Consider the following 24,186-nt stretch of genomic DNA (forward strand, 5'->3'; position numbering starts at 1 on the left):
GCCAAATATCCCTTTTTAGTAAATACCTAAAATTCTGAAAAGTTTATATTGATCCTTTATCCCATCCTTGGTTTCCTGTACCCAAGATCTAAAGTAGATTCTATCAATCCTGAGAGGTGTTTCAGATAAGGAGGTCATGGATGGGTCAGAGCAAGACCTTTGGTATTTAATGACCCTGTAGCTTGTCTTTTGCACAAGAGCTTAGGGTACTACCTTTTATATGTTTTATTGAAGGACAAATAACTCGCATGTCATCATGCATCCAGGCTCAAGATTTTGTTTACAGTTGCTGTTCAAACAGAAGAACAGAAGAGGATCATTTTCCTGTGCAGCATAAAAAATGAAGAGTGCATGGTGTGGCACTGAAAAAAATATTGAAAATTAAGATTTACCACACTTCTTTCTGCATGCATGGATAACAAAACTCATATGGAGAAAGAAACAAATTTATGAAATAAAATATAATACAATACATAACCATGATATTTCTCCTCTTAATTAATAAAATTTGGTATCTCATCTCCATCAAAATTTAACACATTTAATATAATTTAATGCCTTCAAGAATGAAAAATATACTTGGCTAAATATTTTTAGTACTTTTTTATTTTATTATGGTACAATGCTGATAGGTATTTTGAAAACTGTGCCAATGCAGACTAGACATGCTAATAGAAAGTGATGCTAAGATCATCTTTAAACACTGCAGAAAGCAGTTACTTTTTAATGTACAAAGTAAGTTCAGATTCAGAATCTGTGCATTTAGTTTGGAAATGTGTTTTATAGTATCTGAAAGTGGCAAATGAAGGAAGGAATCCTAGTTTTCTTACAGTAAGTCTGGCACATTAAGCTTCATGATTGCTTTAGAATTAGATGAACATATGGCCTTTATCCCTGATCCATGTAATCCTGAAATGAAGGCCCATACTAGTAGGAAAGTAAAAGATTTTTTTTTTATAACTATTTGAAGTGCAGCAATATGACACCTCCTCAGAACTTACAAAGGTTCATAGTAGCACTACTAATGGCATGGTATTGAGCAGAAGGAAGGAAAAATGACCCCAGGATTGGGGTCACAAATTATTGGGGTGATATTTCCATTGGAGATGGTGACAAAGATTATAACTACAGTCAGAGTCTCTGATTTTGTAAGAACTCACCTCTTCCTAAACCAGGGAATCATCATAGAATTGTAAAGGCTGGAAAAGATATCTATGGTCAAGTGCAACAATTAACTCAGCACTGCTAAGTCCACCACTAAACCATGACTCTAAGTACCACATCTACACATTTTGGAACACATATAAGCAGCTTTCCTAACATGACTGTGGTTTCTACAGGATGTTTTATCTGTGTATCAAACTCTGTGATTCTAATTCATAAGATACTGATGAATTTCAGTGCATTTTAGAACACATGATTTTTTTAATCACAGGTGTAAGGCATGGCTGTCACCTCTATGGAGATAAGGAGTAAAAGAACAGCAGACAGCTTCCTAATTTGGTACAGGATGCCTGCATAGTTTGTTTCATCTTCCACAACTTCAGAGCATCTCTTTATTTCAGAATACATATTTCTAGAATACATATATCTGGGATCTGACTCAGGCTCATAAACTGTTCCAGTTTTGAGATCCTTTAACAGAGTCTAGACAAAACCCTAAAAATGCTGCAGAACAAATGTAGCACCCTTCAAACTGTAAGACCAAGTGCCAGTGTAACTCAGTAAGGAAAAAGCTTCTAAAAAGTCAAATGTATCTATCATACAAAATGGGACCTGTTCTGCCATAAGGAAAAGCAGGTTTGTGAAAGCACAAAGTATTTCTAAAATGCTAAGTTAATATGCACAGTTACAGAATGATTAAATAAAAAACATGGATGAGAGGTCCTTGTTGACATGGTCATAGAAAATTATTACCATGAAAGAGATAATTCTTTGCATACCAGAAGTGATGAAGTGAAAGCAGCCTAAATCACCATGAGAATGATAGTCCAGATTTAGAGTCACCTGAAATCAAATTATCGTATTCCAACAACCTGCTGCATTAATCAGAAATAATACTTCTGGTAGTCAGAAGCAATACCACTCACTGACCTTATGGAAAGACAGCTTCCCCCTGTGAAATGGAAGCCAAAACACAAAAGACTCAGCAAAAAGAATTAAATGACCACATCATCACCAATGAGAAAGAAGGCTGGATACGGTACATACAAACAGTTGATGTTCAAGATTGCCAGGAGTAATCTGGGGCCAAGAGAGATTTCAAGGCTGTCGAATAAAAAGCAATAGACATGGAAGTGTTAGTGGAACTGATGAAAGCTGGCATCAAACACCAAGTGTGAACAAGCAATAAATTCCTTAATGCTTAGAAGTGAATCAAAGTTCAGTAGACATACCTGCTTTGGTTAAGAGATGTTCAGCATTTATTAACAGGAGAGAAGACAACTTATACTCCTTCGGCAAGGTGAACAAGCCCTTTGAGCCAAGACACCTCTTGTTCATTCTTACAAGATACATTCAGTGCCATTCTTGGGCAGCTGTTTACAGCAATATGAAGCATGCTAAAGAGATACAGTGCTCTAGACAAGCATTACTAATTATACAGATCCAACTCTTCTCAGGATGGACAAGTATTGTCCACTCTTATCCACGTGTTACTTTGCCTTGAAATGATTCTGAAAGACTTGAGATCACAGTAGGTAAAAAACACCAGTGTTTGGTCTTTCACTTGAACAGATTCCAAGAAATCCTGAGTAGCTGCTGTGCAGAGAACACTGTGCACACAGGGCTGACATGCCAGATGGTGCAGTCAGTGAAAGGACACTCTTAAAGGTACAGGAAGGTGGCAAGGCCAGTGCAACCAAGGAAGGGAAGACAAGAACTTGGGTATGTCTATTTGTTTCCTTCTATTTGAAAACGACCCAAGGTTTGAAAGCATTTAAAATTCTGGCCTGCAGCAATCATTTGGTGAACCAAGAGCTGTAAGTACAAGTGTCCCTGCCATCTATCCACACAACCACTTATTGCCATCCGAAGCTGATCACTGAAAATCATGCAAGTACTTATGTTACCAAACATAATTTCTTTTCAACTCCCAGGTAGACATTTAATATAATTCAGATTTATCGAACCCTGGCAGCCTGTGTTCCTGGGCACAGTGAAAGACAAATGTCTCATAATTTTATTCTCGTGTTTTCCAGGGGAAAGTATTGTATTATTTGCTGATGGCACATTTAAGCAATTATTCTAACTTTCATCTCCCTACACAAAGTATTTTTGGTCAATGAATACAAATGTCTGTCAGTGCTAAAACATTAGCTACTGGATGGGAGGAGACTAAGAATGTTACTGCTTTTATGAACAACTTTCTGTCAAAACCTACATAACTAAATGAAGCCTATCAGCTAGGCCTGATGGCTAAAAAAACCCAATTAATAAAACTAGTCACTGATTGTGATAGGAGTGGGTCAGATTTCTGATTCATGGTCAAACACATACATTAAATCAGCCACTTCTTGCCTATAAGGGATACACATAAGCAAACTGTTACACTCCTAAATATATGTCAGCAGATGAAGGAGAAACCCTTTCAGGCATCTCTTGAGGATCTCCAGCCCTGAATGATGAAATTTGGCTCAAAAAGAACAATTGGGTCCAAGGAAACTTCAAATGACTGCTTTAAAGACCGGTCAACAAGTGCCCACATTTTTTCCTCTGGACTTGACAGGGGTTGGTCACTGTAGGATTACATGAGTGGTTTTCTCCTTCTCCAGAAACAGTGTTAACTTCTGTCACAGTCTGTAGCAATAGCTTTTGGAGACGCTGTAACTTAAAGCGAAATGAATGCAGAAAATTATTATTGAAGTTGAACATGGACAGAATTACTTCTGCAGAAGTTTCTGAGGCCTTGTTTTAGTGTTCATTTATGGCACAATGCAGCAGCTCACACTGATATCCTCTGAGGTGTATGGTGCTATTTAATAACACCAAGCCATAAAGCAACTAATCATTCCTCTAGCACGGATAAGAGTTGAACAGACTTCTGTCTAACCTCAGTGACATACTTTAAGACCTTGTGATTAAGTGTTTCTGGGTGCAGCAAAAGCAAAGGCTCTGTTCAGTGCAGTTAAGATTGCAACTGTGTCTACCCTGTCTGATAAAGTGTCTAGGAAGCAGCAACAGAAGAAAAATGTTTGTGCTTTCTTATTCACATCCAGGTTGTCAGCAGCGTGCTCCAAGTTTAACTAGTCTTTTATTTTCACCTCCACTATGCAATTAAAAGCAATTTAAGCATTAAAACTTCATCAAACCTCCACTCTAAAAGTTAAGAGTGACCTCACGTGCTGTATAACAAGTTTTATTGACAGGGTAGCAGTTTTTTCTCTCACATTGCCCAAGCACTTAAATGATGGCATATCCTGCGTTAGGGTAGGTACTAGTGAGAGAAAGGAATTCATTATGGCTTTCTACAACCTGAACAACTCTTCTGAAAGCTGAGTAAGAGAAATTCTTCTTAAGAGAAGAAACCAAACTACTGAAACAGCTCTTGCACAAAGTCAGAAATTGCTGCTTACTTTGACAAATACTATAGTGTTTTAGCCCCATGTATTAAGTTATTGAAAGAATAGCATGAAGAACCTTTCAGGATTAGCTGGAACAACATATTTTTTGCTGGAGATAACCTCCAAGAAGCCTGTTGACTATTCCCATTGGTCCTGAAATGCTCCTTTAGTTTCAGAAAAACAGATACAGACCATTAGTAAATGCAAGGGGCACAGTGTATCTCCTCTCACTGAGAGACACATCTGCAATATACTGCACCCCTTCCATTTCCAATATGAAGCTGGCATTCTATCTTCAAACACACCTATAAAATCATTTGCAAACGTGACAGCAGTCCTTTTTTCCTAGATAGCAGCACAAGACATCCAGGATGAAAGGCATGATTGCTTTTAGGTTAACTCCACAGAGTCAGCTCTTGAGCTCAGCTTTCACAGGTTGCTCTTTTGTAAGATACAAAGGGAACAAGGAAAGTTGGCCAGAGGAATTCATAACAATATGTGAGAGAAAAGGGTGGACTGTCCAACCAATTAATATTGCTGAGGTGCTTCATTGAAAAAAAAAACAAACCAAAAAACAACCATTCTAAATAAAAAGCAATCTGTACCAAACAATAACACCAATACAGACAACTGGATCAACAGCAAGTTTTAAACTTTGCAGTGTCTAGTTTAAATTTCACAGCTAGGAGCTGAAGAAAGGTGTAACACCCATCTCAGCAGTGGACAACACAGCCATTCATCTGTTAGCTACAACACACAGGCAAACCAGCAGCTGTTTTCCATCAGTCACCCAGCACTGCAAGCAAAAACAGTGCAACAGTCGCAATAGATGAAGGTGGCAGAGCAGTGCTCTGGATGTGGCTGAGCCTTGACACATTCCAAACTCACATTCCAGCTGAATTAATGTGATCAAAATGAATCACTGTGATCACAATGAATTAATGTGATCTCTGCTGCCCCATGTAAAATTATTATTATTATTATTATTATTAAATTAATAACTTAAAATGTAAAAATTATATGCTGAACTGGAATTTGAATAGAGGAGATTGAAATCTCTTGGTTTCCCATCGCTGATTCGGACGAGCTTCCCTGGATTACATCTCAAGAACATGTGTCTCTGTTGAAATCAGAGACTTTATAGCCATAAACCACCTCTAAACTTAAACTTATGAAACTTCAGCTCTGAAGCACCAAACCTAAAACCAGTTAGAATTACTTAGTTTTTGCAAACAAAGGCCACATCATCTGAAGGAAGTAAGTTTTTTTCTATAGTTAATATTGTACACCTTAATAGCATATGCTTTTCAATAGTAGCAAACATTTCATACTTCATGTTAAACCTTTGGAAAATTTTTGTAAGCTCTTATAAGATCAGAATCTCTTGTGATGATGGATGACAGGTTGACCAGTCAGCTGAACTTGTTTCTGTGGTTGATGCTGTCAAGTAGGTATGGAAAAATGGTTTCTACTCTAAGAATCTGAGAAACTCTGGGAATTAAAAAGAACTTAATACAATTTATGAAAGGCATCAAGGAATACTTAAGTATTCTAGAGTGGCTTCTTCATAGGCATCATCGCTGGAATAACTACTAAACTGCTATGCATTGTGGATTTCCTGCCCTTGACCTGATTCTTACAGCAGAATGGAGATGACATCAGGCACAGCTGCTACTGTAGACAAACTTCTGATGGCTTCTTTAGGTCACTTTCTTGGCTCTAACTTTAAATTTATTATATTCTTAAAAAAAAACTATGAAAGCATGTAGGATAAATTCTACAAAAAAATCACAACTAAAAAGAAAGGCAGACATTACAAAAAAAAAAAAAAAAAGGTGATTATAAGAAAAGATGAAACATCTCAACAGCTCTGAAGGAGATAAATAACCCTTGCAAGTTCTAATGACAATATAACTGGATAGAATAACAATTTAGTTAGTAAATGGCACCTTATTTTTATATCACCATAAAATAGCCCTCTTATTTTCTAAAGTTTGCCTTGAAAATAAAATTAGTATGTCTGTCTGATCTTTAAAGTAGATTAATAGATGCTTTGAGAATACAGTACCAAATTAGAAATTACAAAATAGAGAAGGCCTGTGGGAAAATAGTTTCCTCTCTCTACTTCAGTCAAATCCAGTTAAACATTTTCCATGAAATTTCACATTAAGTTATTGGTTTCACAAGAATTATTTCCTACTCTTCTTCGACTCAGTAAAGACGACATGTACACTGGCAAAATTTTTATTTTTCTTTAGAAAAGATGTATTAGTGAAAACAGAATTTGAAAATTACACACTACAAAGCTAACAGTAAAATGAAGAAGACTTGAAAAATAACGAAAAAGTAGCAATTCTTCAACTTTTCTATGTTTAATTGAATCAGTTGTTTCTGTGTATTATGGGAATACATTTATCAGAATCAGCAGAGACCAAATGTTAATTATGAAGGCCAAGCAAAAATGAATAATCTTACCTATAGACCCTGACACATTAGAACTGCAAAGCACTCTCAGATCTTATTTTATGAAAATGTACTAAGAGCGCAAATGTATAGACCCTTAGGAAGCAATTATCCCTCCAAGATTTAGCTATAATTCAATGTGAAATATAATAAGAGATTTTAAAAAATGGTTTCACAAAGAAGAGGATTATTTTAATTTAACTATGGAAATAGGGGCCCACATGCTTCTCTGCATGACCTCTGTGCAGCTGTGGGCATTGCCTGGAGGGAAGATTTGAAATTGGCCTTTTCAGTCAATTAATGCAATCCCCTATGACCAATAGGAATATTATAAAAATTAGGGGTGCCAGTTTGGCATTGTGGGGCTGAATGGCCACTATAAGGTATTTTCTATGCAATAAATATATGAAATATGGAAACTTTAAATCACATAGCACTAATATGTATGCAGAGATTAGTTAAGAAGAGCTATCTTCCCAAGATGTGCAGATATTACATGGCACAGTAAGATGAAAGAGCATGTTACAATGGGCACTGCATGCCTTCTGTGTCACATGTTTTATTTGTCACATTATCTTCAGGTGTGACAAGGAATCTAAATGTGCAAAAACAAAAATCTGCAAGAGTATTTATACCATCCTTATGATTTCTAGATCCTGAACCTGGCCAAATTACTGCCATCACACATCTCTCACAGCTGCAATGTGTCTCCCTGCCTCTTTGCCTCACTCCTGACTATGGATGGCTACTACCTCAAAGAAGGGTGGCAGTAGCCCTGTGAGCTGATATATCAAAAAACAAATTTGAAAACTTGCAGTTTCTTTAACCTAATAGACCCTAACACCAGTGGAATGAAATAGGTTTCTTGTGGATTGGTCTTACACTTTTTCCCTTCTAAGCAACTCACTGCTGTGAGGTGATTTTAAAAAGTAAAAAAAAAAAAAAAAACAACAAAAAAAAACAAAACAAAACAAAAGCCATTGGGTTTTAAGTGTATTTTAGGGTTCCAGAGAGGTAATGATCTCATCTTTTATCATAGACTTCCATGCCATCCTTAATCTAGCTGATCCTGATTACCTTATTTTTATCCAGTTAAGATTGCAAGTATCCCTGCACCACAACTGACGCTTACACTTCTGTTACTCCCTTAAGAAAATCTGAATCAGATCAAAATTCCTCATGCTCAGGATACATCTTTTGCCAAACTGAATCAACAGATTGCCTCAACGTTAATTAAGTGTAAGAGAATAGGGAAAATTACGTTTTTTAAAAAAAAAAACTTCCTTGATACAAACTCTCCTGGACAGACTCAGAAGAAATACCTGTATTTAACACATAGCACAGCTCCCCCGTTTGCATGTGGAGGTGGTTAAAAGAAGTGTAATTCCTGGGATTATGGTGACAGTAAAAGCTGAGCTGACATTTACCCTGTACCACAGAGACAAGTGACGTGTTCTGTTTCTGTGGTCCAATGTCCAGAGGTGCTCTGCAGTGGAGAGGGGACAGGATGGGATGCTGGGGTCTGTGCAGGCACTCTGCCTGCAGCCTTGCAAGAGCTACTCAGTGCACACAAGAGGCAGAAGGTGAGAGCCAGGAGCACGAGGGCTTCACAGGGGAGGTGAGTGACCCCTCACAGGGCTCTGGCTGGCTTTTTCCCTCTCTGGGAGCTGGGACAGCAGCAGGAGTGTGCCAGCCATCTGCAGCCAGCCCCAGAGCACCAACCAAACCCACTCCTAAGCCAGTCACTGACATTTCATCCTTACCAGACATCAGGTTTCCAGGGTGTGGTCCCACTAGAAGTGGTTGATAAGCTTTTCATTTATGTGAGGTCAGGATGCATGCTCATGTGTTGTATATCAAAGCTGTTGGCAATATTTCATTGGGGTATTTTCAAGTTTTCAAGGTCAAGAATACAACATGGCCTTTTAAAAAATATTCCAAAGGACCTGTCCTCTCTGTAGGCAACAGTAATATGAACTGAGACAAACTCTATGGAGCTACAATATTAAAAGTTCGAGCTTAAAAATACCAAAAAGCTGTCCTTTTTTTCCTCCCCAGACTCTCATCTCAAAGAGACTATGATCAATTAACCTTTAACTTTGAAAAATAAAAAAAAAAATTCCCAGACAGTCAGAAATGAAATTCTTTAAAGATTAGGTGCTGGGAGAGCAATATCAGGCTTAGAATGAAATCCTAGTAACGCTCTGAACTATCAAATCACTTCTTGCTCCGAAAATATAATTATTCTCTAAGCGTTATGTCAGACAATATTAAATGCAAGAAGTGTAGCTTAAATAAAACTTTTTTTCTAGCAGAAAGGCTCTCTGTACAATATATCCAATCACACAGACAAAACAAGGCAGCATGCAATTAATGAAAAACAATACTATGTTCAATAAGTAGCATGCCTGGCAAGCACTAACTTTAAGTGACAGAAGATTTAAAACAATGGTGTTATTGCAGTCAGAAACAGCCCTGAATGTTTATGATCTCTATTTCTAGTCATCTGTTTTCAGCACTGCACACCTGATTTTGTAGTATTCACCATAGAATTTTGATGGCAATTATAATCCCGTGGAATATACAGCATTTGTGTGGCACACAGCCTCTCTCCATTTATTATTACATTTATTGTTTTTCTTACTGAGAAATGTCAAACTACAGAAGGATTTACTTTTTATTCTTATACTTTGCTTCGGGTCAATTTGTTGTATGTGTAATGATGTTTCCCATATTAAAAAAAAAAAAAAAAGAAAAACGAAAAAGGAGGCAGAAGAAAATCTATCTATAAGTGAGATACCTTTGGATCTTAATATATAAATCAAACAGTTTTTAAATGCCAACATAGTATAAACAGAAGTATAAACAGAGTAGCTTTCTGTATTTGTATTGTTTCTCCACTACTGATAAAAGAGATTTTTAAGAATAAAGTGGCTGAAGAGGTGTGCACAATGCTTGCACATCTTACCTGGCACAGTCTCTTATCCAGGCTAGCGGTGAGATTGCAGGGTATGTAGCTATCACTTCCACTGACATTACAATTTCCCTTTCTCAAAGCAGCAATAACCTGTCACTTTACACTGTCCTTTCTCTGACCCTCTCCCGCCTCTCTGCTCATTTTTATTCTTATTGACAAGACTTATTATTCCTCCTCCCAATTCCAAGTAGCTACCCTTTTGCAAATAGTAGTATCAACTATGTGGTCACTAGTAGTATCGGTCAACAATGTTATTAATATAGCACACACTGCTGGGAGCAGATCAAACAGCCATGCTTTAAAATATTAGTTTTCCAAAGGTACCAGGAGGCAAATAGTTGCTGTTTTCTTCCACCTTATACAATGTAATATCGCAAGGAGAGATCTAAAGAATTTAGTGTTAATTACCAGCCCAATAATTTGGGAGGATGTGTTATTTTTTTTCCTGTTGCTTTCATAGGCAAAATAAAATAAAACCATAACAGAAGGGTGCTGTATCTGTGTTTAAAGAAGCAGTTGTTGGCAAACACCATAGCTCACTTCTGCCGAAATGTACACAACTGATATATGCAGCCCAGAAAGCTGGCACCAGGGGCTTACAACCTTAATTTGCCTGCAAGAAGAAATGGAGATTTACCTTCAGAGCACGTTCTTGATTGTTTTCAGCAGTCATATGTCTCGTGTTGTTTGCTGAAGTCTGGTTCTGCTCTTTCAGATGATGAAGCTCCTGCTCCAGCCGTTTGCACTGCAACGAGGAAAGAATCCCATTAAGTAGAGGAGTGTGGGCATATTTTTTTTTCAACAAGCCAAACGACTTAACGTAAATAACCCCATCACCATTTCTGCAGCAGTGAAAGCATCAGACAAAAGCAAGTTACAATCGCAGGCAGCACTAAAGCTACATTTTTAAAATGTGTATCATTATTCAGTTTCTTCCTGGTCCAATAGTATGCCAAAAAAAAGACACGAATCAGATAAGATATTTATCAGAATGTTGGGTTGAATTTCTGCTCCTAGTTATGCCAATATATGGCTAGATTTTGGCTTTTATGTATTAAGCACGTAGATATAAAAGAAAGAATGCAAGCAAATGAAAGGCCCTCCTCCCAAATCAAGGATTCAGCCCTTTATTAGAAAATACAGATGAAATTTTTAGGCTTGTATTTTTTATACTAAGAGGTTACTCTAATTCTCCCACACACAGCATATTGAAAGAAGTTTTAAGATTTTCTTTAAATATTTAACTTAATGACATAAAATGAAAAAATTAGCACTTGCTACTGTGTGCCTATACATGTAGACTTAACCGCTGTCTGCTAAGCGTTTATTTTAATGATTAAAAAACTGCAAGTCACAAACCAAATTATATTTTGCTGGTCTTTACGTTAACTATATAATGTCTTGCCCAGTTCCTTGGTTTGCAAGAGAAATTAGTTGTCTGAAGACAGTTCTTTGCCTTACAAAAAACCCCTATATTATTAAAAAAAAAAAAAAAAAAGAAAAAGACAAAAGAAAAAATACAAGAAAACAATTCAAGTACCAAGAAGATATATGAGAACAACTGTTAGAACTAGGGAAAAGTACCAGGAGAAGTATTTAAGTATTTTACAACAATGTATTACAAACAAGTAGTTTGGATATGATCACCAAAACCCAAAGCTAATAGACTGTGGGAACAAAAGACAGTTAACTGATAAAAAATATTTTAATGCATATTTTCAGAAAACACTAGCAAAAAAGGAATAAGAATTGTGATATAATGCTCATGTAAGCATTTCTGTCTCAAATTAAAGACCTGGAAATGTAAGCTTTTTGTGGTATCTTACTGACTGTGGACAACGCAGAACTGAACTTCATTATGTACATGCACCTCATTCCTGAGCAATTCAGTATATGGGAAAATGAAGCCTGGCTCATGCAAACTCTAAAAACCAGAAAAACTGTGAAACAGAAAGCTTCAGAACTGAGAAAATTATAAATGAGGCCTAAGTAAAATAAGGAATGCTGAAGAATCTTGAGACAGAAATTTTAAGGACATGCCAATACATACAAATCCTAAACATAAAGTATACTGCTCATCAGGTACCCAGTACAGTATACAAACCAGAATGATCCAATCCTCTATTTGAATAAGTTTTAAACATTTTTAGGAGCCCAAAAGTTCTAGTAAAAATTCCATTCACCTATCTGTTGTTATATTTCATTACTTCTGTTAGAAATCTGAGCTTATTTCTAATAGGATTACCTATTTTAAAGGCACTGAATTTTTCTGGCCTAATACATTCTCTCAGTGTGTGTTGTAAACTTCCTGAATGTACAGTTTCATTTTTATTGCAAGAAAAACAGACATTTTCCCATAGATAGGGATACAGAAAAAATATTAAAATACATTCGATTGTCAGTATTTTCACTTATTTGAGATATGTAACATCTATGTTTATCTCACACACACAATCACAAATCACAGAATGCCAGATGTAATTCTTTTTCCATGTCCAGCATGAAAATTATACATTTGCAGACATGAAGGTACTAATAAAACTAGTGAAGAACTAAACACAGATTATGTTGACTGTTTTTTCTCTAGCAATATTTTTTCCTTAGCTTACGTGACCTAAACAACATTTAAAAAAAATTTAATCTACCACTGTAGGCACTATACATTACATCATGTATGATCACCAGGATACTCACTTTTCTGCTTTGCCAACATTCTTCTTCAAAACAGTGCTTTGGAACCCACAGCTTGACAACACAAATTTATGTAGAGTAAATATCATTAAAAAGACTAAAATCTCAATTTACCATTAAAAACCTGAATTTATAATCATGCTCTTTGCTTGATCCTAAAATGTACGTGAAAATATGCTAAGAGCAAACTCCAGCTACAGGACTACACAAGAAAAGATCCTGGTGTACAGGGCAGATTGTACCACTGAGAGGATGGATGCAATCTTAATTCTGCTCTCTACTTCACTCCTGTGAGGACAGGACACTGAAATAAAGAGCAGCAGTGGGACTCAAGGATCTTGCAGAGCACAGAACAAGTTAAGGACAGTGAAGATGCAACACAGGTTAAAATGGATAAACCTCCCTGTCAAGGCAACCTTGATATGGTCACATTTACATCAGACTCGGGAACATCTGGTAATTTCTCTTTCATTTCATTTCTACTGAGAGTGTTGATATCTGAAAAAAGCAACTAGGGCATTTTCATCGAGTATACTGCTTGAGTCCAATTTGGGACATCATTGAAAGAAAGGATGATCTAATTTGACCTTTGCACCTAAGTATTTTACGATGCTGGAAACAATGTAGTAACAGAAGATATTCTGATTTATTCTTGGCTGTCAAGGAAGTAAAATCTTCAATTGCCCTCTTTGTGAAAGCATTGTAATAATAGTCTTTAACAGCAACATTGTGTATGTCTTAATAAAATTTTATACATTACAACTTTGATACCTGAGCTATTTTTAAAATATTAAAATAGCATTCTAAAGGCAAGCACTCCTTTTCATAAGAGCAGGAGCATATGAAATTTTAGTGTAATCTTTCTGTAAAGAAAAGTTTTAAAAACAGAATTTAAAACAATGCAGCCCTTCTATTCATTTGAGCCAACATCTTTTGAATTCTGTGTCATTAGCTGTTAGCAAGGTCCAGTAAAAATAGATGTTCTTTAAAACAACGTGTGTTTTTATTGGTTCACTCCAGGGCTCTAAAATGCCAACAGCTGCAAGTAAGAAACTGAATTTCCTTCTCAAAACATATATAAAAATACTTTTTGGAGCACAGTGAAGGGAAGACATCATCCAACTTGGTACTGACAAAAAGGAAATGTTGGATACATCCTTTTAAGAAAGCTGAAAGCTAAAGGAAGTGTTCAATTTGAAATACTATGTCTAAATTCTGTTATCTCAAGCTTGTGAAAATCCACACTTGGGAAAACTTCAAATAGACAATATATTTTGTGCAACATGGGTTACATAAACATCAGATCTGAGGTTTAATTGTGCCCTTAAATGCAAATTCCCATGAGTTCAACACATTATGAAACACTGGCTGCTAATTGAGAAAACTGCTTCTCCAGCTCAGATACTCTGAGTACATCAAGGAATATGAGAGCAGTGCAGACACATGAGAAAATGTCTTGATCAGAACACTGATGACTTTGCTGAGTAGAGGATATTAAAGCCTCAGAAATGGTAACATGATTTTAAAAAGGTATCACAAAAACAACTTACTAAGAATTAACTTCACTGTGTTGTCTACTGTGTGTATTTACACTTCTGTGGCCAGAGGGGCAATATAGACAATTGAAGGTACAAAATAATGCACCCCCAAAATCAATCCTGAAAAAGGTTTCCTCTCTCCTTTCAAACCCACACGTTTCTTCTCTCTGAAGGGATTTTCCCCAAAAAGTCTCCTACCTTAGTCTGATTCAGGTGATAATGTATTTGAGCCTCATTAAGCCTGCTCCAAGTCTTCCTTGAGCAACCATCACTGCCCAGCTGAAGAGTTCCCAGTATAACACCATCCAGTCCCAGCAACAGGGACTCAATCTCCTCTTTATTTCCACCATGAAACTCTTCTAAATACACTCAGCCTTTTGAAACAAATACCTCTGCACCCAGCACAGGATATATCACAAGCAGCTAAGACAGAAAATGAAAAGCAAAGCAGGTGACATACCGAAAGGATAAGAAGAGATTCAGCCAGGAAAGCAAAGATAGACAGCAAGCAAACATATCCTTTCCTCCTATCTTAAAACGTAAACTATTAGGCTACTGTTGAGTCTTTTTTTGATGAGCATCAGGTAGCATGATTCAGCAGAATGAGGATGTTTGTGAGAGGCATTGGTTCAAGCTGCAGTGGGTGCTGACCCCTTTCAGTGACTCTCCAGGTGGGAGTGTTGGAACCCCACAGGGAATATCCAGACAAATTGAAAAAGGAGCATCTGCTGAAAGGGAGACTGATGGAACAGGAGAATATCACTGAGTAAAGGCCATGAAGCCCAGCCAGAAAGTGGCTGCTTGAAGACAGCCCCAGTTCCAGTTATACAAAAGGAGTAAAGATGGTTTACCTTGAATCAAGTATTTCAGAAGATAGAAAAATCAATGCAAATAACCACTTAATAGTGTTTGGCCTTTACTAGAAAATGAGGTTGCATTAACATATCAAACATAACTTTAGCACTTGTATAAACAAATCATCTTTAACATGCTGTCAGCTTTTCAGCATTTTCTTCTTCAACTAGTACCTGTAACACATTAACACAGTGTTACACTGCCTGCCACATCTACACAGATTGATGAGTTATTTTTTGATTGTCATTTAACATGATTCTTCAGTGAGATGTTCTCAAAGTAAAAGGTTCAGACATTACAAAAAAAGTAAAGAAAAACCTGGAAGCCACTGGAGAAATAATGTTAGAAGGGACAAAAGTGGATGAATATAGCAAACCATTAACATCGAGCAGAGCAACCACCTGTCCCCAACCATTTGGTCCCTGCATAGTTTATACAAAGACAACACCCATCCTCAGATGTCTCATGCAGAAGCCTGTTTAACTCTGCACTTCTTAGTGTTCCTTTCTTAGTGTTCAATCAGGATGTTTATGTGCTTTCATAGAGACATAAATATTTTGCCACACCAGAGTCTCTTACTCTCATCTCATTGAACTAGGATGGTAATATCAGATGAATTTCTCATTTTGTATTTCAGCACAGATTTGACCCAGGAAAGGGTACAGTGACACTATCTGACTCAGAAAGCAACAGCTAAAACTGGATATAACAGAAAACCATAACACTTCCTTGCTACAAATGCAGTCCTGGTGGCTATTTAATCCTGTTACATCTATATTTGCTTTTAATATTACTATATGGCACATAATATTCTTCATTGCCTTTCATTAAAAGGAATCCAAACTAACCTCTCCTGAACTTATGGCAATATGCTAGGGAAAAAAAGTCAACACATTATGCCATTTATATGCTAGGGAAAAAGGAAAGGAATTGATTTGTCTCTGTTATTAAAGGTATGGGGGGCAAAGTCTAATGAAACAAATACAATAAGATGAGGCAAAATTCTGTACAAAGTTCTCTCCTGAATTCTGAATAATACTTGTCTTATTCAATTAGTACATATGAAAGATAATATTTCATTATAATACATTTGTTCATCTAAAGTCCTTATCAAAACTTACAGTGCTCCCAAACTTAAGAATCAGCACTGGCATAAATACAAGAGAGTACACACTTAAGGAGGTGGCTGGAAAAAGACACAGTGCCTAGATGGAGGTATTGTAACGTGCTTGTTCCTCTACTGACCTGAGTGAGGTCAGGCTGGTGAGGCAGGTGGATCTTTGGTCTGACCTGACTGCACCAGTCAGTCTTATGAGGCCTCCCTAGTTTAAAAATACATAACCACGGTCTCCCACAAATAGCTTAATTCTGTCATTAAACTGAAGCTAACATATTTTTATTCAAGTCACACAAAAATCAGAAGTGAGTGCTAAGTCACTCACTCTAGGTCAGGCAGTGCATAATGACTTGACTGCACATCAATGCCTTCACTTCAAACACTGAGTGCTCAGCCCCATTCTGTGGACTTTTATGCATAAAGACCTTGTTGAACTGGAATTCTCAATTACTGAAGGAGTGTGAAATAAAAATAACCTAGTTCCTACTGAATGACTTGGGAAAATGGTTTATATTCTCCAAATTCTGGGCAAGTCAAAGGGCATCTGAATGGCAGAACTATTTTCCCATGTGTATTTTTTTCCTTTATGCATTTTAAGTAAAATGCTCACGAGCAAAACAAGTGACACAACCATACATTGATGGAAAATGCATCAATACCACTGAAAGATAAGTTTATGGAGTACTGAGATCCTACTACTACACAGTGTAATACTTCCAGAAGTGATAAAGTGCATCTATGTTTTGAAATCAGTTAACACATATTCATTGCAGTGAACAACTGAAGCACAAAGAACTATTCCAGACACCAAACATGAAAAAGACAAAGAAACAAAGCTACTTTTTCACCTGTTACAATTTTAAGTCTTCACTTGTGGAAACCTGAGTACGATAAATAAGCACGTGAAGCAAGCAAAACCAATTCAACTGATTCTTCCCTTGGTTGGTTATTTCGTTCACTTTTTCTTTCTTTATAATAATCTCTACTTCAGACTGGCTCCCAGCTCAAATATGCCAAATGGAACACAAGTGTTCTCACTCTGACTGCCCTTTTCCCCCCCTCCCCTCTATATATATATATATATATATATTTTTTTTTTTTTTAACAGTCTGCCCCTTGTCCCAAATTCATCACAATTTCTGGAGAGGCAAACATCTTGCACCACTTGGATGCTATACACTCTTTCCTTTGCAGACAAAAATAATACCAAAGTCATCCAGTCAAAACACAAACCAACCTTTGGTGTCACTGTGAATTATGTACTTTGAACTGCAGATGTTTGGAAGCACTTATATAAATAGAATTTATCCTTTTTTTTTTTTTTCCTAAAGTAATATTTTCAAAAGAAATAAGGAAATAAATGAGTTTCTGCATAATAATCACTAGAAAAAATTTCAATGAAATTATAATTTTGAATTAAGGTTTTCTAACCTCTAAGAAAAATTACTTTACTTCAAAGTTTTGGCAAACTATCAACAAATGTGTTTGAATGATTATTTATACAATGCCCAGCAGCTTAGAACTACTGGAATTTCAAGAAACAGAAGTGTTTTTGTAGAGTTTAGGCCTCGGAAACATATGCATCTTAAAAAATTTATATTCTATTAGTAAGAGAAACACTTCGATGTAAACACTTAATTTTTTTTTGTAGCAGTGCAATGGTGTCTTGCTTCAAAAAGCTACAAAAAGAAAAGCATCAAAATACAAATAAACCATTTTTATTTTCTGTGTCACTATGAGCCAGTTGTAACCTGTAGCACTAAGGCAGATAATATGCTGTAGGCATGACCAGGTTTCCTCCCAGCATTCCTCTCCCTGTCTATTTCTGAACCCTTCAAATGCAGCAAAACAAGTTTTCATTTATTTTCATTTTAATAGTTCAAGGAACTGTAAGTGTGCAGTAAGACATTCAGAAAATTTAGACCATAAATTTTAACTGTTTACACCCTTCATGTTCACCATCCTCACACGTGCAGTGATTCCACAGCAGTGAGTAGCACTGATACCCACCCAACTGCATTCTCTACATATTCTAACCTTCTTGCAATGGTGATATTTCAAAGATTAAAATAACCCTGCTCTACTTTTCAATGAGTTCCAGACTCATCAAAGTTAGACTTTGCTAATAAATGAAACTCATTATAAAAGACAAAGGAAAAGGTGACGTTCCTGAGCTGTGTGTGACTCACAGGTCATTCAAGCAGGGTTCCTGTGCTGGCTGGATGACCACGCCTGTGCTAACAGGGACTGCTCACAGACTCCTGATCTGCAGGAGGAAACAACACCACGAGCTGCTGAAGCCACATAATTGGGTCACCTTCACATTTTCCGGTGTCCATTGCATATAAGTTAACAAACCTCTGAGTTGTTTCTAATCAAAACACAAACCTAGTAACCTGGAATCAAACATTTACTCATGAGGCTGTACTGGCTGTGAAAGTAAGCAAAAATGCACTCAACTAAACTAAGAGTGTTTTTTTTTTTCCTAATTGCCTGTCATATATAAATAAGCAACTTCTGCTTTACATCAAAGTCACATTATTAATTCAATTTTTTAATTTCATGCCTGTAAGTCTAATAAATAATGTATAAACTAAGCATGTAAGAAGATGAGTAGTACACAAGTAGTACGCCTGCTCACGCCCCACTGCAGAGTTTTAGAAAGACTAGACACTATCACAGTACAATGACATTGTAATTCACATCAGTATTATGCTTAAAAGCAAAGGAAACTACCAATACTCCCAAATAATCCAGCAAATGGAAGATACTAATAAAAATTTCATCATAAGAGCAAAAGAACACTCAAGAGCCAAGATTCTCTTTTAAAAGCAATGACAAAAAAAAAAAAAAAAAAAGTAAGTGTTGATTAGCTAAATTCTAAATCACTGAATAAAGGTCTGCAAGTACAATACTAGTTAGACTAGGATCTATGGTCATCAGCAAGTCCAGCAGATAGATACAGGAGAAGATTTCAGAGCAGAAACTCCTGCATAGAAAATAACTTTGAGTAATTAACCTCAACATCTTTAAAAACATTTAAAGAATAAAATTACACAACACCTAAGAGGTTTTGGATCTGCCATTTAAGCAGACCACTCATTTATACACTACTCATACCAAAATCAGGACCTAAATACGCTGCTGACCACCTGAAATAATTTCTACCATGGTCCAGTACTAAGTAGTACTGCAAGAAAGGTCACCAAGAAGCAGGTGAAAGCATCTGAACATTGAAATATCATTCTGATCTTATTTTATTTATGGTCTTAGGATGCGTTTTCCAAATCAATGCAACTCCCACATGCTCATTTGCAAGGCAGTTTTGGTCAAAGACTATGTGTTACTAATGAACAGATCACAAATCTCAGAAAGCCATAAACTATGTCTTTAAATAACTTTTCAAACGAAATTTACTCCTCCTCCTTCATTGCTGAAAGGAGGACATATAAGTCTTCCCTCTCCAAGTTCTTTAGTTTCTCCCTCTTTCAAATGCAGCATCTTTCTTCCCTTCTTTTGCATGGCAGAATGAACATATAATGCACACTCTAATTCTCAGTTCGTGTCTTGGCCTGAGTAAGGTTCACTTCACTACACCACTTCATTTTTTGTCTACGTTTTTACTTCACCTTTTTACCATACATATCCTCTTTATTACACGATTCTTCTTTAATTATACTCATAAATAATTACGTTGTAACTTTTCGTAAACGCTGACTAATCACTTTTTCCAACACTCAAATCGAGTTAGTAAAGAGTAGTTTCTTGTTTTGTGAGACGACAAATTCGCATAGAAGGTTTAAGAATCTCAATCAACAAACAAGATCATGTCAGAACTGGGATTACTACACCCCAAACCTTTGCTTTATTGACATGACCAAAGGACATGGAGCTATTACTTCATTTTGCTGGTTCCTCAGAAGAGTAGTCAGCTCCATTACAACCAGATGGCCTGTGGCCAAGAGACAGCTTGTTAAACATCTGACAACACACCATGACAGAAAGCTGACAATTGCTGTTGTTTAAAGCCTTTCCCTCACTCTCACTTAATAATCTGCAGTTATGGTACTCAAACAATATATACAGCAGAACAGGGGTAGTGAAAATGTGAAAGCTGTCTGAAAATGAGAAATTTTAGAAATATTCACAGCCTAATCTTCCAACTAGATCTAGAAATTAGGGATCTGATTTGCAGATATATAAGGCAGGCACTCAGCTGCAGACTGAGATTATGTTTTTAGAAAGTACAACCTTGTTTAATTGAATGTAACCAATAATAGTTGACAAGAAAACAAAATTTGGTAAGCAATCTGTCATTCTAATGAGCTGGTTTTCAAATAATCTTCAATGGATTTTTGTAAAATCCATATGCAAACAAGGCTATTGCTGAAACATTAAGTTGGCATTTACTGCACAAAAGGACAGGAATACTTCTGGTCCATCTTTAAATATCATCACATTTTTCAAGAAAACAGTATAACAGATCACTGTATAGATGGCAGAGTTTTAGAATCTTGTTATTCTGATGCTGTAATCATGGTATTGCAGGTGCACCTTGTGGTACATACTATCTGTTTGTCCTGATAAATGTTGTACTCTCAATTGAGCCATCAGCTGCTTAAGTAGCAGTTCTTGAATATTTTCTGGTGTATAATATGTCCACACAAAACCTGTTTAACATATAATAAAAGCTACTTAAAACTAGAGATTATTACAAACTAAAACACCAGCTAGGTAGGTGAAAACACAACCCTCTGCAGATAAGTCAGGGACAACAGACACTTTTCAAATAAATTATCCCAATCTGCAGTATTTGCTCTTTTTTGATGGATTTTTAGGAAACTTCAACACTGAAGGACATAACTATGTGAAAGCAGTATTAATTGCAGTGTTTTAACTAAGTCTAAGAACGAAAATGAAACAACTAATAACAAATCTTCAAATGTTATTATGAAAACACTTTCTGTCTCATCAACACAGAGAAAGTAACAGCAAATATAGCTAGGTAACAAAAAGATATAAAGTGTATTCCAGATAGCTTTTATAGGTTGTTTATACACACTGAAAAGTGGAATGAAAATAATTTTTAAAAAATCAAGAAATCAATCAGCCTTGCACAAACTTGAAATAAATCATACATAGAATAATACAAAGGCATCCCACAAAAAAAGATTCAAGGAAGTAAATCAAAGCCTGCAAAACTAAACCCAAACCACACATTTAGAAATTATGTATTGCCCAGCTTTGGTAACACAGAGAAATGCCTGTATGATTCTGGTAGATAAATAAGATTTGGCAAATATTAAAAAGCAGTTAAATCTAAAGATTCTATCTCTGTAACAAAATTTAGCTTTAGCTTCATTAAGGTATTTTACAGAGATGGAGGTGACTGAATACCCAAATAGATGAACCTTCTCAAGTGGGCTGATCCTGCAGCTTTGAATAACAGCGACCTGAAAGCTTTCAGATAGGTTACTGAAAAGCAGAAATGCTTAAACCTAAAATCAGCTGTCTTTGATCTGTGCAATTACCAACACTGCTCTCATCCTGGCAATTCCATTCTTCACGTATGGAGGATAGGGCACCCTAAGGGGAGAAAAAATGAAGAAAAACACAAAGACAGAAGAACGTTATGAGAACTTCTGAAAACTTCTGAAAGCAAAGTGACAGGCCTGCCTGCCAACACAAACAAAATAAAGTGCATGACTGCTGCTGAGAATAGTCTAGATACCACAGAAGACACTGTACATGATGTAAGGAGAACAGGGAAGGAGAGACACAGCTGTTGGCTGAAGTAGCAGGCCAGCTGATGGAAGGATTTAGCATAAGGAATTAACAATAATTCTGCTGTTTCTTCTTGAAGGCTGGATGCTCTCCTTTTCACAGTGAATCTTTCAAGACTTTTTTTTTCAGACTAAGGCTCTGTTGAAGTCCTAACATTTTGATTGTGAACAGGACTCCAAGGAATGAGGCTGAAAAAATGCTTGTAGACCAAGAAAGAAAAACTTTGTCTTAAAGATGAAGGAATTGAACTCACAGAAAGTCCTTGTGTTCATGCCTATACTGAATACAAGACAGCAGAGCACTTTCAGGAAAAAATTAGTGAAAACTACTTCTTCCTAACATTGCTGGGATCTGTAATACCATCTCTGAAATAAATTTCTCATCATGGTTTTAACAAGAATTGAAAGAAATCTTACCTATTGGTGAAAAGTCATCTCAGGAGACAACTAGGAGCAAAGTGTTCATAGCCATTCTTTTGATAGAGAGCTTTACTCTGTTTTTTTGGGATTTCTCTAATCTTTGGTAATACTTCTGCAGATAGCAGAGAAAGATGTTACATCTAATTGAAGAATAAGGAACAGCATAACTGAAAGATGACCAATAACTGTTGCACAGCTTTGGTTATATATATACCTAGATTTACATATGTCTAGCAAGAATTAATAAATAATAGGTAATGTTAAGATTCCTCTCTGTTAAAATATAGCCATCAATTAATTCTGTGTTACTAACAATATAACATGTACATTCATAAGCATTACTGCATTAGCATTTTACACCAATTAAATACTGTGTATTTAGCTACTTTCTATATTTCTGATAGCAATTCCAGAACTGCAAAAAGTTGTCACACTTGTATGACTTAATGCTGTTCTTCATCTGCAATAATTTTTCTTTTGTTATAGCTACAAGTACACTTTTTACATAGTCACAGGTTCTTAAGGGCCTTTAAGTATTTCTGTGTATTTGAATTTCTATATAATTGAATTTAAAGAGGTATTTTAAATACAATATTTGACTATAAACCAAAATATTTTGTGCTTCATATTCAACAATAAATCAAAAACGTGACTAAAAGGAATGACAACAAAGCATTTACATCAGAAAGCATTAAAAAGTTCCCTTACAAGAGCATCTTGCAATCACGTGTAGACTACATGCAACAGGAAAGCTGTCCTTCGTTTGAAACAGAGGGTAATGGAAGCTAAATTTTTCTTGTTCTCAAGCAACTCAGCTTGAAAAATAATTAACAGTGAATAAACAGAACATGGAAAAGAGGCTAAATCCTAGATACTCACAATCTGAAGCACGAAACAGTAAAGCCATACAACAAACAAATGTAGGCATCCTTGGTGAACCAGACAAAGATAAGTTAATGCTACTGTGAAATCTCTCTTCCATAAAGAGAATATTGATAGATTGTCTTGTATCTCTTTTTTTTTTTTTTTTTTTTTTTTTTTTTTTTTTTTTGTCAGGAACACTACAGATTTTAAACCAGAATATGTAAAGTAATTTCATCAATCCTAAGAACTTGGAAAAATTGATTCACAGCTTCACAGCCAAAAAGCAAGTGTCATGATATTCAGACCAAATCAAGAGAAAACTATTATTTTTGTAATTGCCACCTGAACATTTAAAAACAGCTAAAAATCCAGAAAGAAATGGACCTAACAAAAACATTTTTAAGTCCCAAATTTCAGTCAAAATCACCTATAAATCTGCTGAAAATGAATAATCAGCTTATCATCATCACAGTAATTTTTCCTTACATCCTCTCTTACTGTTAGGCCTCAGCTGCCTTACTCATCTCCTCTCTTTACTGCACACATGCTGAATCATAAGGATGACTGTGGAGGGTATTGCAAGGCTAGAAGAGAGGTCAATATTTCACTTCAGGAACTCTGGAAATAAAAATAAATTAAGTCAACAAAAATGTAACCCTATTCATTCTTCTTACCTCCACGTCCCACAACACTCTTAGTCAATTACTGATGATGTAGAAGTGACACAATCAGCAGTGTAGTTTACCTGCTATTCTTTGAGGATGTCTCCACCACACAATTAAATCCGAATTTTCTATTCTGTGTATTGCTTTATCTGAAATTTATGCTACTAGTTTGAAACCTGTTTCTCCTTGAAGGAATCAAGTTCATTTACATCTTGATGACAGGACAAAAATTGGCAGCAGAAAAGTCTGCA

At 36.1% G+C, this 24,186-nt stretch overlaps 1 protein-coding gene across 1 annotated transcript in view; it reads right to left on the reverse strand.

Annotated features, from left to right (window-relative positions):
• The window catches only part of MIPOL1 (mirror-image polydactyly 1), a 152,663-nt gene that overhangs the window by 83,240 nt on the left and 45,237 nt on the right, over window positions 1-24,186 (reverse strand). The window contains exon 9 of the mRNA XM_066322096.1: window positions 10,640-10,747. Coding sequence (XP_066178193.1) covers window positions 10,640-10,747 — 108 coding nt within the window. The remainder of the gene's footprint in view (window positions 1-10,639; window positions 10,748-24,186) is intronic.

Source organism: Sylvia atricapilla, chromosome 6 (genome assembly GCF_009819655.1).
Source record: "Sylvia atricapilla isolate bSylAtr1 chromosome 6, bSylAtr1.pri, whole genome shotgun sequence".
Lineage (NCBI taxonomy): Eukaryota > Metazoa > Chordata > Aves > Passeriformes > Sylviidae > Sylvia > Sylvia atricapilla.